This window comes from Hippopotamus amphibius, chromosome 4 (assembly GCF_030028045.1).
Source record: "Hippopotamus amphibius kiboko isolate mHipAmp2 chromosome 4, mHipAmp2.hap2, whole genome shotgun sequence".
Lineage (NCBI taxonomy): Eukaryota > Metazoa > Chordata > Mammalia > Artiodactyla > Hippopotamidae > Hippopotamus > Hippopotamus amphibius.
The window spans coordinates 159,437,107-159,453,942 of NC_080189.1; the positions used below are offsets into that span (position 1 = coordinate 159,437,107).

The 16,836-nt window shown below is 52.4% G+C and overlaps 1 protein-coding gene across 4 annotated transcripts in view; it reads right to left on the bottom strand.

The window, feature by feature from the left end:
- Window positions 1-1,232: 1,232 nt before the first annotated feature.
- The window catches only part of MIDEAS (mitotic deacetylase associated SANT domain protein), a 64,669-nt gene continuing 49,065 nt past the window's right edge, over window positions 1,233-16,836 (bottom strand). For all 4 annotated transcript variants that reach the window (XM_057730871.1, XM_057730870.1, XM_057730872.1 and 1 more), the window contains exons 4-13: window positions 14,294-14,639; window positions 12,271-12,337; window positions 11,643-11,785; window positions 11,401-11,504; window positions 10,855-10,930; window positions 10,046-10,134; window positions 7,798-7,947; window positions 6,359-6,571; window positions 4,641-4,837; window positions 1,233-4,265 (exon numbers count right to left, since the gene is read on the bottom strand). In XM_057730871.1, the coding sequence (XP_057586854.1) occupies window positions 4,088-4,265; window positions 4,641-4,837; window positions 6,359-6,571; window positions 7,798-7,947; window positions 10,046-10,134; window positions 10,855-10,930; window positions 11,401-11,504; window positions 11,643-11,785; window positions 12,271-12,337; window positions 14,294-14,639 (1,563 nt within the window). In that variant the 3' untranslated portion in view covers window positions 1,233-4,087. The remainder of the gene's footprint in view (window positions 4,266-4,640; window positions 4,838-6,358; window positions 6,572-7,797; window positions 7,948-10,045; window positions 10,135-10,854; window positions 10,931-11,400; window positions 11,505-11,642; window positions 11,786-12,270; window positions 12,338-14,293; window positions 14,640-16,836) is intronic.

Here is a 16,836-nt window from a genome sequence, read left to right on the forward strand (position 1 = left end):
GCGGCCCAGCGGCCCGCGGGCTCCACCCGCAAGCCAGCCGAGACATTAAGGCCGCAGTGGAGGGCGGGGCCGGCCGGCGAGCGGCTTTCGCCCCGCCCCCGCGGCGGAGCATGCGCGAGTGAGCGTAGCCACGGCAACTGCGGCCCACACAACGCGAGACCCTAGCGCTCCGGCGGCCCACGGAGGCGAGCGGTTGCCATGGTGCCAGCAAGGCACTCCGGGCATTAATTGGCTTGATGGCCGTTTCCTTTTTCACATTTTCCAGATTTTTTTTTCCCCACAAAGCACTGTGTTTAAAAGGTAATAATATAATTCTGGAGTGGATTTAAGATGATATGAGTCCATCAAGGAAGATTTGTCTACTCACACCGCTCGTTCAACGAGCCAGTGCTGTATAAGAAAATACCCTGTACCATCTCATCACACTCTGCACCCTCCGTGAATTTCATCCCAATGAAACTGAAACGTTGGAAATGTGCCATGTTTTTGTATGAGACAGTGAGTTGAGACTTTTTCTTGTCTAAAATTTTGTAAGAAGATCTAGATCTATTTAGTAACCTTTGTAGCCAGGCAAACGCTAGTGTGTTATTTCCCCTGTTCTGGCATCATTGACAGTGAGCTGATAAAACAGAATCCTTACGGTTCAAAGACGTCAAGTAATCCCTTGCAAGCAAACCAGGGCCTACTTACGTCAATCCCAGATGGTGAAAATCTCCCCAAAAGGACACAGCATTCAACTCAGAATTTTTAAAACCTTATTTAATAAAAGGTTTAAAGATACAGAAGAACATTCAAAAGTAAATAAGTTACATAGGTACATTACAATCACATCAGCAAGATTTTCTTTAGTGTGTTAATTTCTTTTTTTATAAAAAGCACACAAAAAATAAAATCTTCAGTCTGGTCTATCACAACTGTACAGCAAAAGAGGTAATATTTATATATATGTACACTATTTTAATATGTAACAGTCTTTTTAAAAAAGGGTGCCACAGGCAGCAAACACACAAAAGGCAGTGTCTGATATTTTTCAAAATAAAAGGAATATACTTATTTATATGCTATTAAAATATTTGTACAATAGTTACAGACTGTCAAGGCTGTTCCTGTGCTCTGTCCGCTCCAACAAGGCCTTCGACTGAGAGACAAATGAAAAGGTGAAACAGCTGCAAATTGTTAGAGGCAAATATTAACACAGCAAAAATATGGGGAGGACATACAATTGTTTTATAAAATATATTCATACTTCCTGTAAACCTAAGGAGTTAGGCTTGCCAGTCTGGTAATAAATACCGTCCCGGAAAAGTGAGCCCCAGTAAAAACATATTTAAACAGCTGAGGCTTGAGTATGTGTTGTATTCCTCCTTCATCTTAACATCTGGCACATGAGAAGAAAGAGGTTAGGTCACTGAGGCAGTTAAATATAGGAGATCCCTTTAGACAAGTAAGCAGCACACGACCTCTGTGCCAGGGGTGGAAGTGGGGTAGCAGAAGGGATGGGTGTGTACCTTAGCTGTGAGGGGGGCTGCTGAAGGCAAGGACAGTGCTGAAGCACTGTCTTGGTGGGTGGGTAAGAGACCTCAGAAATGGTCTAGAACACAGGCACTAGGTTAGTTTCATGTCCTTAGCTGAGTGTAGATGGAGGCTGAGAGATGGGTATGTGAGATGGTGTGGGGAGGACATTATAAAGCTGAATGTGTTTGTCCTATAACTTCTTAAAGCAAAGAGCTCTAAATAGAAGAAAAACAGAAAGCAAAATACGAGCCTAATGTGTTCACAGGGAGAAAGCACCATAAAGGATATACCTATGCCAGCTTCTATGGCTGCACCTACTTCATTGGCAGGTCACTTGCCACAATTGCATCTGCCCTCTAAACATTTTACCTTTTACATTCATTCTAGATATAAATCCATTCTGGAGCATACACCCTTCTAAAATACGGTGTCTGGTGGTGTTAATACAGAGAGGTACCATCTTGATTTTCTCCACCAATATTCACCTGGTCAGGTCTCCGTGAGCTTAGAAGAGGAGAATCACTCTAGACAAAGGAGGTTTCCGTCACCACATGTCCAAAAAGAGGCCTGAAACTAAATACGGTTTAAATAGAAAAAACCTTGGGAAACATAAGTAGCACTTTGGGGCAAAGCTGCGAAGGCACTCATATTACACACGTGATTTAGAAGAGAGCCTAAATGTGCTACCCTCCTGTTTTGGGAAGGTATACCAGATTTTTGCAATCTTGGGCCATTGAGCTTGCAGAAGCCTATGGAAGAAACTCACTGGGAAGTTAGAGGTCTAGGTAGCCATCAGGAGTTGGGGAGGGGGGGAATTTTGTTACCTCCCATAGCTGGGCTCATGTATAACCATATTAATGCATAAATGAATGCTAAAAAATACCCGATAGTGCATAGTTTAGAAACAAAACTCCCTCCCCACTCCCAGCTACCAATATGATGCTTTAGGCTGTCTCAGTAGAGTAGCAGGATGAATACTTTTTGGCACCTTCCTAACATGCACTCACTTAGAACTTCTTTTACGCAACTAAAGTTGAAAAGCAAGATCAGGAAAATAACTCGGCCCTCCTACGGAACTGGCAAGTGAAGGGGCCTCCAGAATCTTCCAGCCCTTCCACTTCCAAATATGGCTTCTCCAAGCCAGAAACAAAACCAGAATTCTGGCTTCCAGCCAATCCCCTCAGACAACTTGAAAGTACAGCCAGAGAAGAGGTAGCAACAAGAACTTCCTTTGATCTCCCTTTATCCTGCCAGTCTCTGTGTGGCTTTATGACATCTTCTACCTTTCCACCCTCTTTCAGTGCTACTATCATTCCTGTTGGCAAAACTTCCAGAGCAACGAGGCGAGGGACTTTAGGGTCTTGGTAATGGGGGGTGGGGGTGGGGGGTGCCAAGAAGGTGCCTTGTTTGGGGATAAATGCACTTGGGCCTCTGGAAAGGAGGAAGCCCCTGGTCCCTGAGAGGATGTTAAAAATTAAATATTAAGAATAAATAAATAGCTCCCAAATGACACAAGTCAAGGAATGAAGGCTCCTGTCCAATCTGGCGAGGAGACCTCCCCCTCCCAGGGAAGGATCCAGAAATCTCCAGCCTGCAGGACTGAGGGCTGAGCTGTGGATATCAGCACTAGACCAGGTGGGGTGGGGTTAGGTGGCAGCTACCAAGAGCAGGACAGAGGCAGGCAGGGAACTTGCACCAATGAGAGGCAGGCTGGGCCTAGGCCAAGCTCCCTTAAGCAGCCTCCAGGGCCCAAAGGTATTTGGCAAAAAGGTGGGAAGCAGGAAGAGCCAAGGCTTATCAAAAGCTCCCTCAGGCCTAGCCCTGTAGCAACCCTGCGCTTCCATCCTCTGCACACTTTCCTTCCCTCCAGCAGACTGAGAGCTTGCAAGAACATTGGCTCCTTCCCCAAACATCCGAGGAAACCTTCCAGCCCCAGCAGGCTGGCTGCTAGCAAGCAGTAAAAGGGATCGGTACCATTCCTGGTCTCTCTCCCTGCACCCGTTCTGGCAGCCTCCCTCCCAGGGAGGAGGTGGCCTCTCTGAGGACATAGCCACTGGAGCAGCATGGCCTGGACACTGTCGTGGGGGACACAGCACAGATGCCAGACTGAGCTCCCTCCCGGAGATGGCCCCCACACTCCTTCCCAAGGAGTCCCTCTTTCCGGGGCTCGGGGCAGGGCCGCCGTACAGGCCTCCTGGGGTGCGGGATTAATGCTGCCAAGGGGGCGCGCTTGTGCTCGGCTCTCCATGGTGACCGAAGGGAGCAGGGGGAACAAAGAGGGAGAGAAGCGACTGCGTGGCGGCAGAGGTCCGTGTGAGAGGCAGCGGCGGCAGCGCTGGAGTCCCTCCCCGGCGAGCAGGGACTCCCAATCCCAGGAAAGCAGGAGGACCGCTTCCGACAGACCAAATGCAAGAGAACTGGATCCTGCAGCCCTTCACACTGCCCCTGGGGCCTTTATGAATAACAGAGCCGTTCATCTAATCGTCTTGCAGAGGCGAGTCCACGTGCTCGCTCCCTCCGGAGCTCCCGGCGCTGGCAGGGCGTCCGAGGAGGCCGGGGCCGGCCCGGGGCGTCAGCCCCTCTCGCCCGCGCCGCTCTCCTCCCGCAGCGCCGGCTGGTGGGGAGAGGCGGCCGCAGTGGCCGCAGCGGCCGCAGCCTCTTTCTCCTTCTGCCTCAGGGCGGCCGCCTTCTTCTCCTGCTCAGCGTGGCTCTTCATGTGGGCGCTGCGGCTCTTCACCTTGTAGAACACCCTGTAGCCGAGTGGGAGGGGCTCCAGTAAGAGGTGTGTCTGCACCCCCTGCGACCACCAGGCTGGAGCACGGGTGCGCGGGTGCGCGTCTGCTCTGGGGGCTCCCCGGCCCTTACGGCTTGCCCCGCGCCACGTGGTCCAGCTACCCTCCAACAAAGGGACCGGTGCGCCCCCCACCCCACGCCCCATTCCATGCCACCATCCCTCTTCTAAAAGCTGCCAAGAGACATCCCTGCCCGGGACACCCTCTGAGCCAATCAGGAGACAGGACGAAAGCCGTGACTCCATCTACGTCTCCCCAGGAATCGACGTCTGCCCCGCCCCCAACCGGGGCCAACTTGCCAGGTCCCAGTGGAGACTGGGCCTGCCTTCTTACCTGCCACATTTTTTACAGGGGAAAGTGTTCTCCTGATTCTGGCTCTTGTTAAATGTCTCTGTTTTTTTCTTCTTCTCCGAAAAAGGTAGTGCCCTTCGTGACTTTCCTGGTCCCTCCCTTGGCTTCTCTGAGGCCTGGCCACCCGCAGACCCAGGGGCGTTGGACTCGTGGCTTCGGAGGATGAGGATGTCATTGGCCTGGAGAGGGTCAAACGAGGAGAGCTGAGAGATTTGAGGAAGAGAGGATCCTGAATTCTGGAATATCAGCGAACAGAGGGCTCTTAAAGATCATACACTCCTGCCAAATGGTCCCCTAGCATCCTCTTGAATCTTTCCAGTGAAAAGGCACTCACTGCCTTTTTGGAGGCCCATTCCATCTTTGGCTAGCTCTGCTTTTACAAATTGCTGGTACACTAATTTTGTGCAACAGCTCTAGCTGCTATAGGACTTCCTGATGCGTCCGACAGGGATCTTGGTGTCTCTGTTAATGACACGGGTTCCTGTTTTCAGTCACTCTATTCATGACTTCATTCCATAAACGACCTTCAAATCTGTGTAATGTGCCAGGTTACACAGAGAATACAGAGTGACAGGAGTCCCTGCCATCAGAGAACTCAGTCTGAAGGGACAGACATGCAGGCAGCTAGCTCATGACAACAGGAGCCACCATGGGAAACTCCAAGCAGGTGCCAGAGAGCACAGGACACCTGGCGCAGACCTGGAGAGGTACTGCTCAAGGTATGCAAACCGTGTGCCTTGGGTTAGGGAAGCCCCAGATGGCCATTAGAAGTCACACGTGTGCACTTGGGTCAACCCCCACAGGAAAGCATTCATAAAAGCTCAGCAGGACTCAGTGGAGATTGCATACAGAGCACAGCTCCTGAAGAAGGAACACAGCCAAGGCTCAGAAGGGAGCAAACAGCTGTGTGTCTCCAGTTTGTGGGGGGTTTTCTGCAAGCTTAAGTATACAACACAAATTAAACAAAGATTCTCAGAGTAATTCTTAAGCAGACCCTACCCATCCCTCTCTCTCTTCAGGGACCTCTCCCTGACAAGGAAGAGCTCTGGCTGGTATGTCTTGTTTCTTGGCTTGGCCTGTGATGTAGTGGACAAGACACTGCATTAGGAGGACCTGGGGTGGGACCTCAGGCAAGTCACCTAGCATCTCTGAACCCAGTCTCCTCCATCTGCAAAGTGGGGGTTCACAGTTTATGGGGTTCTTGTGAGGAATGAATGAGATAACGAACAGGAAAGCACTTGCAGACAACATGCATGAGGGGCCATTATTGTTATTTGCGTGTCTCAGCTCAGTGTCAGAATTCTTGTCAGGGACGCGGCTCTTAGGGGAAGCACTGTCTGAACTGTAAGTCGGGAATGCTTCCCCAGTGTCCCACACACCGTCTGGGCTTTCACAAAGCCTTTTTCCTCTGTGTCTCAGATACAGAAGCAGTATGGTGTAAAATTAACAGCAGATTCTGGAGTCAGGCTGCCTACTAGCTGTCTTATCTTGGACCTCAATTTCCTCATTTGTAAAATGGGAATAACCACAGTACCTACTACATGGAGTTATGAAGATGTGTTAACAGCATCAAGTATTTAGTACACTTCCTGCCATGATGACTGTCATCATGTTCCCACTCTGCCCTCCCTCCCACACCCCCAGGCCCAGCTCCAGCCATCCTCCTGGCCCTGGGATCCCCCAGTGGAGGTCACACTTACCGACTCATTGGCCTGTAGTGTCTGTGTGGCTTTGACGGCCGCTGCCCGCCGGCTTCGCTCTCGCCCCTCTTCCTGCTCTCCCTTCTCCTGGGCCTCTAGCATCTCTTCCTCCTCCTCCTTTCTGGTCTCCTTTACTTCCTTCTTGGGCTCCAGCCTCTCTTCACTTGGGGACTCTCTTTTGGGAGGAGGCACCCTTGGGAACTTCTGGGAAGTCTATGAAGGACAAGCACAGGGCAGTGAGCCGACAGCTCAGTCATGCAGCCATATGCACCAACTGGCCTGGCCCAGCCAGGGGCTCTCTAGCCCCTGCTAGTCCTGCTTGCCTGGCCCGGCCCGGCCCGGCCCAGCGCGACCTCCTGCGCTAGACTGTATACTCTCCCATAGCTAGTCCACCTGTAAAACGAAAGAGAGCCTTGTGGCCCGGAAGCCCTCAGGATAAGACCAAGCGCTTGAGATGGAACTGGGGCAGGGAGGGAGCATGCCAGTCCCTCCCCACAGGCCACCTGTCCTCTTGGGTGTGTCCAAGAGACACATTCTTGGGCAGGGTGGTCTGGTGGAGCCAGGCAGCAGCCTTGAGTTTCATTCTAAGCTATCTTTGTAACGTTTTCTGTATCTCTACCCCCTTCCTGTCTGCAAAATGGGACCTAAATCACTCCCTGTCTTACAGCAGCGTATCACCGAGTGTGGACTTGTGACCCCAAGATGACATTAGGTGGATACATGGACACAGAATTAAATAACATTCTCTTTTTGCAGAACTGAATAGCGATCTCTTTTCAATTATCTTTCAATCCTGATTATGTCAAGGACAAAGTCTCGCCTTGGTGTTAACGTGTCTTTCATACTTCTCTAGATCTAACAAGGAGAGGTCCGGCCTCACCTCAGAGCCTTGGCAGGTAAGAATATCTGGCTAGAATTTAATAACATTGTTTGGTTTTCATATATTAATTTTTACCAGTACCTTCTATGGCAAGCAACACGGTTTTTCTGTTTATGACTGTGATCTAAAGCTTCCCTTTTGACTAAAAAATGAGTTGATTTAAAGAAAAATATGAATAGCACAGTGGTGCATGGACATGACAAAAACAGTAATGGTGACATGTGGTAGGACACAGACAGTGGAATTCATAACGGTGATACAAGAATGACTAAAGTTTAGGAAACAGAGTTCGCGGTCTGCTCCGAGGGGACAATACGTTGATGTGGGTGCAGATGCTGCGGGAAGTAGCCCCCAGTGTTCTGCATCAACACAATGTATTCTTACAGTGACACTGGCACATGGAGAGGGGGACCCAAAGGTCCAGGCCAGTGCCCAGGACATCCGCTCCCAGGGGCTGTCAGGACACTGCCTTCCTTTCTCTGCCCTCTGGGCAGTCCTGGAGAGCTTGGCCTCAGGCTCCCAGCTCAGCCTAAGCAGCTGAGGCTGGGAAGGCGGTCACCTTAATATCCACTTCCACCTCTTCCTGGGCAGACTTTTCATCACTTGTATCCACATCCCCGAAGGTTAGCGTCCCATTGCGGCCAATCTTCACCTGCTTCTTGTAGGTGTAGTAGAACTCCACGCACTGGGCCACGGTCTTGGTCTGGATCTGGTTTGAAGCCAAAGCTGAGGTGAGTTCCTGGTTCAGCTCACCTACCTGGGGGCACGCCAGCCTTTCTTATCCCTGCATGGCGCCCCTCAAACTTAGCAAACACTAAACGCACTAAACCCAGGAAATACAAGCATGTCTCCAACGCCTGCTCTGCATAAACCACTGACCAATTCAATCAACCAACACTTCAGCACTATTTCCTTTCAAAAAGCTAAATAGGACAACATGGAGCCACTGGGGAGATGTGAATACGGATCACGTATTAGAGAGCATTATTGTGTCAGTTTAAATTTCTTGGGTGTGATAATGGTACTATGGTTTTGTAGGAGAATATCTTTGTTTTAGGAAATATTTAGATCAAATGTCATGATATCTACAACTTTTAATGATCAGTTAAAACACAGAGAGAATATGTGTGTGTGAGAGTTTATTTATGGACACAGAGAGATAGCAAATGTGGCAAATGTTAACAGCTGGTAAATCTGAGAGGTATATGGGTGTTTGTTATACTATTCTTTCCATTTTTCTGTAAGCTTACGATTTTTCAAAATGAAAAGGTAAAGGGGAACAAATCTGGGCACCATCCACACTCAAAGCCAGCCTAGACCTGACAGCACAGCCTCTCTACATCAGTCCCAGCAAACAATTTCATTCCTCTTCAGGGAGCAGTGAGGACAGAGAATTGTCAAACTGCCCTGTGTTCGGGAGGAACCCAGAGGAGACTAACACGAAAGCCCTGGAAAACCTGAAGAGGAAGCAGGAGGCTAAGTCTTGTTCTAACTCTGCCACTAAATGCCTATCTGGCCTCTGGCAAGGCTCTTGGTGTGTAAGAAGTGAGTGGGGTGAGACCAGATGATCCCTAAGAGCCTCCCAAGCTCTGAAACCCTAGCCCTCCCATCTCACAAATCCATCTGGCCACTGGGTCTGGTTTGGGGACTATCCCCCCACCCCCCCGCACCCGCACCCAGAGCTGTTTTCTCGGACTCTCCCCCATCTCCCCAGGCTCCCAGACTGGGCTGCACTGGAAACTGAGGGGTCCTGTCCACAGAGCCCAAGGGGTTAGTGAGGGCCCTTTGTGCACGAGCAGGAAACAGACATGACTCATCTCCCGGGAATGGCCAAGTCACAGATTTATTAACTAGATCCTGTTTACACTTTTACTATCAATTCCCTCTGATCATCTGTGTGCCTGACTAATGGTCTGCTCTTTTCATTAAGGCATTAGGGGCGCCTCAGTGAGCTTCACAAGGCACGTACTTCCCAGCAACACTGCCCAATCAGGGAGCACAGCAAACGGCTGTCCTCACAACCGGGCCCTTGTAGGAGAATTCGTCAGCACTTGGTCCAGGCCCCAGGGCGTCCCTGGCACAACCTACGATCCCAGGAGGAAAGAGCACATTCTGAGAAGCTCTCTTCCCTCAGCTGTCCACTCCCTCGCTCTCCCCACAGCCCAGGCTTTGTGAGGCAGGGATGGTAGGAAGATGTAAGCCCGCGGATTAGCAGATCACTCTCCCAGGAGAGAGGACAAGAGAAATCTAGGAAAACTAGGCCTGGGCCCGCTCTCCTTCGTCGGCTGAGTTCCTGGAAGGAAGCCCTGGGCCTGACAGGAAGTGGGTAGAGGCCCCCTGGGTCAGCTACAGCCACTTGCTAGCTCTCGGTTCCCCTCATCTAGCGGGGACCTCTCCTCCCACTTACTAACTGTGGCCTTGGAGGTACTCCAGCCCCTGGGATGGCTCACCTCTGCCTGCAGCCCTCCCTCTCTCCCTGCCCTCCCTTAGGCACGTCACTATTTTAAGTGTGGTGCCACTGGGTCTGGTGCCCACTCAGGCCCCCCTCTGGACTGACACTTCAGAGTACGGCCACACTACCCTATGGTGAGGGAAGGGGCTTAGAGCCAAGGGGGGAAAGGCCCGATCATTTCCCTTCTCGTTTTGTTTAGAAAAAATGTCTCTGAAGCTACTTAGTGGCATTGACCTAACTGCTTTATAGAGGGCTTGGTAAGCAATTGCAGGACCCCCCACTGGCAGAGGGAGCCCCCAAATCATGCAGGCAGCTCCTGCCCCTCTCGTGCCCCCAAAACAGAGCCCCAGCTCACCAGCTTCTGCACCAAGAAGAAATCCTTCTTGTAGATGGCAATGCCCTTGTTGAACAGCTTCCTCTCAGCCATCTTCCACTGGTCGGAGCCTGGGGGGCAAAGAGGGAGCCCAGGTAGTAAGGGAGGTGGGACTGTGAGCATGGCGGGGCAATTCTGACCAGCAGAAACGTGTGAGGTCATCCATCCACCGTCTCTGCGGGCATTCACGGCTGGCTCCACATCCTGCTTCTGTCATTTTCTAGCCATGTCGCTTAGCCTCTGAGCCTCACTTTCCCCACTTGTGAAATGGGAACTAATAATAGAAGCCACCCCCACCAGCTGTGGTGCAGACTAAGTGAGACGATGCACGTGGGACCCCTGGTGCTCGGCCCGGCACAGACAGGATGTACCACTCAACGGGGGTCGATACCAGCGGCTGTCATGATTATGCCACTTGGTCAATGGCCCTCTTAAAGCACAGTGCCCAGAACGGGACTTGGCACTCCAGGGGTCCTTCAAGTTCCAGGCACCTGATGCCAACTTGGATGGCACTCCGCGGGTTCCCGCCCTTTATACCCACACCCTGGGCTCTTCTACCCGGATGTGCTCCCACCTGCTCGAGCCCTTCTCCCTTCCCCTGCAGGGCAGAGGAAACCCCTGAGAGCCACCCCAGCTCTGGTGTCAGTTCTCTCACGCTGGATCTTGGTTTATCTGCCCCGCACCTCTCCACCCCCACCCCACCCTGGGCTGTGACTCAGCACTGAGCTGAGCCCCACTGATGCTGGAGACCCCTTGAGGCCCCAGCCCCAGGCCCACCCCCCCCAGCCCACCTGTGTAGTGATAAGTGGCCAGCGGGTGGTTGTGGGGCCGCAGCGGCTTCTTCAGTAGCAGCTTATTCAGCGTTTCCTAAAAGGGAAGTGAAGACAAAGTCAGGGCCCTGGCAGGGGTCTCAGGGGGCAACATTCAGGCCTCTGAGTAGGGTGGGCTCTTCCTCTCGGCGCTCTTAACTGCAGAGGGGCAAGAGGTCTGGCAGGATGGCTAGGTCATGGGGGTTGGGCTGCTCAGGGCCTCTTAAAAAAAGGAACACATAGTCCCCAGGGCAGGCAGCCACAGACGGAGAAGGCCCTCCGTGACAGCCTTGTCGGAGGGTGGGGACCCACCACCCAGAATCAGAGACGGGGGTGGACCCTGAACAGCAACATCTGTAGTTTGGAACCAGAGCTCCCCCGGGCCGACCCCCTACCCCCCCGCAACTTGGTCAGACCCTCCTGCCTGCCTGAGATCAGCTCGCCGACAGGCCTGGCTCCTGGACGGCTGACACAGATCCCTGCCAGCCTCCCCGAGGGGCCCTCCCCCCACCAGGGGCAGTGTCTCACCAGGATGTCTCCCCTGGACTCGTGCAGACAGTGCAGGGCCAGCTCCTGGTTGGTGCCAGCTCCAGGGAAAATGCTGGAGCAGGCAGCTGTCAGCAGGTCTTCCACTGGGGAGGGAGGACAGAGAAGCACTTTCAGGGCTGGGCAGGGCTGGGCTGGGTGGGGCGGGGCAGAGCCCAGCCCACCCACTGCCCAACAGCAGGCCTTGCTTTGCCTGCTCTGCCCGCTGGCTCGTGCCCTCTCACCTTGCCTCTGCTTCTCCCGGCTGCTCTCTAGGTCCTCCCATGGCTGCCACACCAAGTCGGCCTTGTGGGGGTCTGCAGCGGCCTGGGCGCGGTCCCTCATCGAGGGGATTTCGGCTTGGAACCGGGAGCCCACATTGATCCGTCTGCAGGGGCGGAGAGGGCAGGGAGTGAGGCCTCACCAGTGTGTGGGGATGAGGAACCCGACTTCCTCTCTGGGGATGGAGAAGAGGCAGGGGGTGGCCCGCAGCGCGGAGCGTGACACGGCTGCAGCTGGGTATAAGGGAACCTGGCTTCTGTGAGGACAGCCTGGCAAGCGGCCCCTGGTGCTGCTGGAAAGGCAAGGCCCAGAGGTTGGAAAGGGGAGAAGAAGCTCCAGGTTTACAGACAGGGAAAGAATCTGTTGGACTGCCCTTCTAATTCTCCTCAGAGGCAAACTCAGACTGAGTTGGCCCTTTCCCAGGTGCTAGGGTGAGGACCAGTGAAGCCCAGGCCTGACTGCAGAAGCCCAGAGAGGCCTGCTCATCCCTCAGCCCACAGAACCCTCCTCTCCCTTGCAGGGCCCACCTGCACGCGCCAGACCCCAGTTGGCCACCCTCGCCCCCTGAGCCAAAGGCTGGGCTGCACTTACGGCTCGATGCTCACTGGGGTGGCCTCCCCCATCACAGAGAGGACAGGCGGGGTGACTTCAGCACTATCTATGGGACAAAAGGTACGTTAGTAAGCGTCACTCTCCTGCTTTCAGCAAAGCCACCCTCCCCAGCCCTAGGTGGCTGCTCTGTACGCACAAGAGCCATAGCGGTGACTCAGAGGCTCACGGTGGGAAACCAGGCACCCTGAGTCCTGACTCTGCAGCCTGCAACTGTGACAACTAGCTGTGACTTTACCAAATATGTGGGTGCCTCCGTTTTCACGCCTGCTAAAAGGGGCTCTTGCTACCTATCTCCCTAGGTTGCTGTGAGGACTGAATGAAATCATGCACAAAGCCCAGCCCTCAGTAGATATTAGCTACCATTACTACTACTACCAGTTCCACATGTTCTGCCCTTTGAGCGCCCACACTACAGCGTTCAGTCCAGCAGTCAACTACGGTTGCTCTAGGAAAGAGGCTGAACCTTCCGCCACACGGCCAAGGTGGTGAAGGAGACCACTGTTTCATAATTATCTTCTCACTTCCTTGCTGGGTTCTCTGCCTCAGTTTCTCCCGAGCTGGTCTTAATGCCCTACGTGATTGAGACACGCCTTTACTCCAAAAGAAAAATCTGCTGACTCCTCTCCGCAACCTGAGCGAAAACGTCAGCTCAGTGTTCAAGGCGGTTCCCCTGCTAACTATGCCTCCCACCACCGCCGTGCTTGGACCGTCCTATCTTGGCGGGCCGCTCCCTCGTGGCCCCGCCTGCTCCCTGCACACTCCCACCTCCAGGGCCTTTGCACCTCTCCCTTCTTCTGCCTCGTGCGCCCTCCCTACGCGCTTCCTAGTTCAGGCCCAGCTCCAGCCCCACCCTCTCTTCAATAAATGCTTTCCTCACCACCAGGGCTGGCAGCCTCTGCAGGCTTCACTCACTCACTGCTGATCCCACTCTGCCCGGAACTTCTGCTTTCCTCTCTCCCAGGCCTTCAAGTCAACCCCCTAATGACCCAGCACTCTCTTTAGAACAGACCGCGGTGTCCCACACATTATGGGTGCCCTCACAGGACCCAGTTCAGGCTTTACACCTGAGTGCAAGAAAAATACTCATGGATGGACAGACCTCTCCTTTGCCGCCAAGCTGGTCTCTACAGCAACTTCTTCCTACACAACCCAGGCAGGGAGAGACGCTTCCCAGCTTCCAGCAGAAGAGGGAGGGCCAAAGGCCAGCCAGCCCCGGGGCGAGCCATTTCTCACCCGGACACCAGGGGGCACCAGAGAGCCGTGTCATGCTGAGGTCAGGGTCAGAGGTTAATCTGGTGACTGCTCTGCCTCCCCCCTGTGCTACCTCTGGTCCTTTTACTTTCACCTAATCCTCTCTATCACCCTGAGATAGGATTATCCCATTTTTCAAAGGAAATGAATCCTTGTGTGCAGTGGGCAGCGTTTTTCAGCAATTCACCACCCAGGCCAGCCAAAATGTCTGCTCTGGGCCAAAATGACTGTTTAAGAGACTCAGGAGACAGGATCCACCACATAATATCTGGAACAAATGTGCTACACCAGGCACACTGTGAAGTGCTTTACTTGTGTTAATGCATCTGGACCTCACCACAACCCTCTGAGGTAGCTATTAGGTTGAACCATAGGAAACTGCTATTTGTGGTTCTAAAAATAGCTGAATATATGTTGGCAATGTCATTTTTAGTCAAATACTACTAATATCCTCATTTATGTGCTGAAAAGAAACTGAGGCCCAGGGAGTTTCAATGACTTCCACAGGAGACGTAACAGTAAAGGGTGGATGCCTCCTCTCCTCCACCCCCACGAGTACCTGCACCAGGACCACTTCCTTTTCTCTCTCAAAGGAGAGAGCAGAGCCCCTTTACCCACGGCGTTCCAGCCCAACCCCCAGCAGCCCCAGAAGCGGAGTCCTCCCTGCCCGCCGACCTCCCTCCCACATTGCCTGCCCCCATGGCTGCCAAGGACGGGATGTAGGGGCGGGGGGCGAGGCGGTGTCACTCACTAGACCGGAGCAGGGTGCGATGGGCACTCTTTGGTGTGATGGGGGGAGGGGCTGGGATGCTGCTGGTCGACATGATGGCATTGAAATAGAGTCCGGAGCCTTCTCTCACGGGGCTGAGGATGGGGGGTGGTGTGTAGGGGGGCAGCTCAAAGCTCCGCTCAGAGGGGTGGTCGGCTAGGCGGACAGGGGAGCGCAGGTGGCTCTGGTACGGGGTGATGTTGGAGTAGACGGGAGGGGCGATGAAAGTGCCCGCCTTGGTGGGGATGATCAGGGGCTCAGGCCTCGGCCGCTGCTTTGGTTTCCGCACCGAAGTTTCCCCCTCCAACTTGATGTTCATGTCCTCAGCCTGGAGGAGGAAACAGACCAAGATGACTCAGCCTCTGACATCCTGGGAAAACTGAAGTCTTGACCACTGCTTGCCAGCCTCACCTTTGGAACTTAGTCTGCCCACCACACCCACCAAGGCAAGCCTGAGACAGGGAGCACGTCCAAAAGCCCTTCTTATTGTGTCCTCTAGGGCAGGGGTCAGCAAACTGTCTCTGTCGAGGGCCAGATAATATGTGTTTTAGGCTTTGTGGGCCACACGCATATGCTTTGGTGCATACTCTTCTTCTTCTCCTGATCGCTGCCCTGCCCTTTTTTAATAAGCCTTTGAAAAGTGTAAAAAACAGTCTTAGGGCTGGATTTGGTTCACAGGCCATAGTTGCCAACCCCTGCTGTAAAGTATGCTACAGGGCAGGGAACTACTATAGTTAAGGGTCAGGCCCTGGAACTGGGATGCTTGGACTGGGATCGACTTCCTTTAATTAGCACTTAACATCACTTCACTCTGTATGCAGTATCAAGTTTAAATGGGAATAACGAATGCCTACCTAATGGGGTAGCTATGAGGACTGAGCGACTTAATACGTGGAAATCACTGAGAACAGCACCTGGTACATAGTAACTACTCAGTCAGCACTGGCTGCTGTCACTACTTAAACTCCAAGCTCTGCATTAGATGGAGGCCCGTATCGTGTGCCAAGACCCGAGCTAGGCATGGGACCATGTGACGGTGTGCAGTGACCAGGACAGCCCTGTCTCTGAAGAACTTTTATTCTCATAGCATTAGTCCTGCTATCACAGGCTAGCCGATTTTTGCTGTCAAAGGTTAGCTCTCCTGCCTTACACATCTCCCTGCTTGGTATGCCTTGGGGGCCTCCATACAGAATAGTGGGGCAGGGCTGCATACAGGAATCGAGGCCTTTCCTTGCTGCTGCATCCCTATCCTCTCAAGAGAGAATGCAGCCCTACAGGAGTGAGCAGCAGCACTCATCTCCCTGGGTGCACAGGTGAGACTGGCCACACTGACTGAGTGGGCCTGGGAACAACAGGCTTTCTCCTCCTCCCAGCTGACAGCTCCCACAAGACCTTCCAGCGGAGAGCCTTGACTCCCCGTGAGGCCTTGGCCATGTCTTTTAGCTATTTGTGCCCTCTCTATTCTTCTACAGACGAGCAAGAAATGACACTGCTCATTCTCTCCCCCTAAGGGGAACAATATGATTGCACAGAAACAATGCAGTGGAGCCAAAGGCCCCCAAACTCCATAGACAAGAAATCCAACATGCACTCAGCAAGCTGTAATGATTTGTGATTTTATAAGGAAAATGGATTTAAACTATTTCAAATATTTGACAATATTTTTCATATTGATTTTTTTAGGTGTGATGATGATATTGTGGGAAGAAAGGGAGGGAGGGTGGGAGGGAGGGAAGGAAGGAAGAAGGGAGGGAGGGAGGAAGGGAGGGTGGGAGGAAAAAAGAGAAAGAATTCTTATGTGTGATGTACTTCAGATACAAACCAAAGTATTTATGAATAGAATGATGTGACGTTTGGGATTTGCTTCAAAAAAAAAAATCCAGTGATAGGGAGAAGTAAAAGTACAAGTGAAAGAAGATTGGCTGTGTTTTGAAAACTGTAAAAGAGGGTGATGGCTAAATAGTAGGACTCATTATACTATTCTCTCCACTTCTGTGCATGATTGAAAATGTCTGTAACACAAAGATAGAGAGAGAGAGAAAGAGACATACCTCCCCAAAAGTCTGGTATAGGGAGAGTACTCAGGCAGGATTCAAAAGATCCAAATTCCAGGGCTAGCTCTGCCACTATTTGGCTGTATGATCTTAGGTAAGCCTCTGGCTTTTTCAGGACCTATTTCCTCATCTATGAAATGGGCATGTTGAGCTGTGTAGTTGCTCAGGCTGCTTCCTGCCATCCTCAGGACAAGCTGCCCAAGCCTCCAGCCTCCACCACAAACTTTCCCCAAACCAGAGAACAAGATTCCAAAGAGCAGAGACTATGCTGCTTGTGATAATCTTGGAGCTCTCCTTTCTGTTACAGATGCCAGGTATGCAAGCCAACTCTCCAGTTGAGAATGACTTACAAATCCAGATTCAATACAAAACCACATTTCTGCAGGTATCAGAGAACATATTAGCTGGCAAAGAATTAAAGAGCCAAGATCCAGGGGAAAAAAAGGAAAGCCAAAAAGGTGAGCCCAGCAT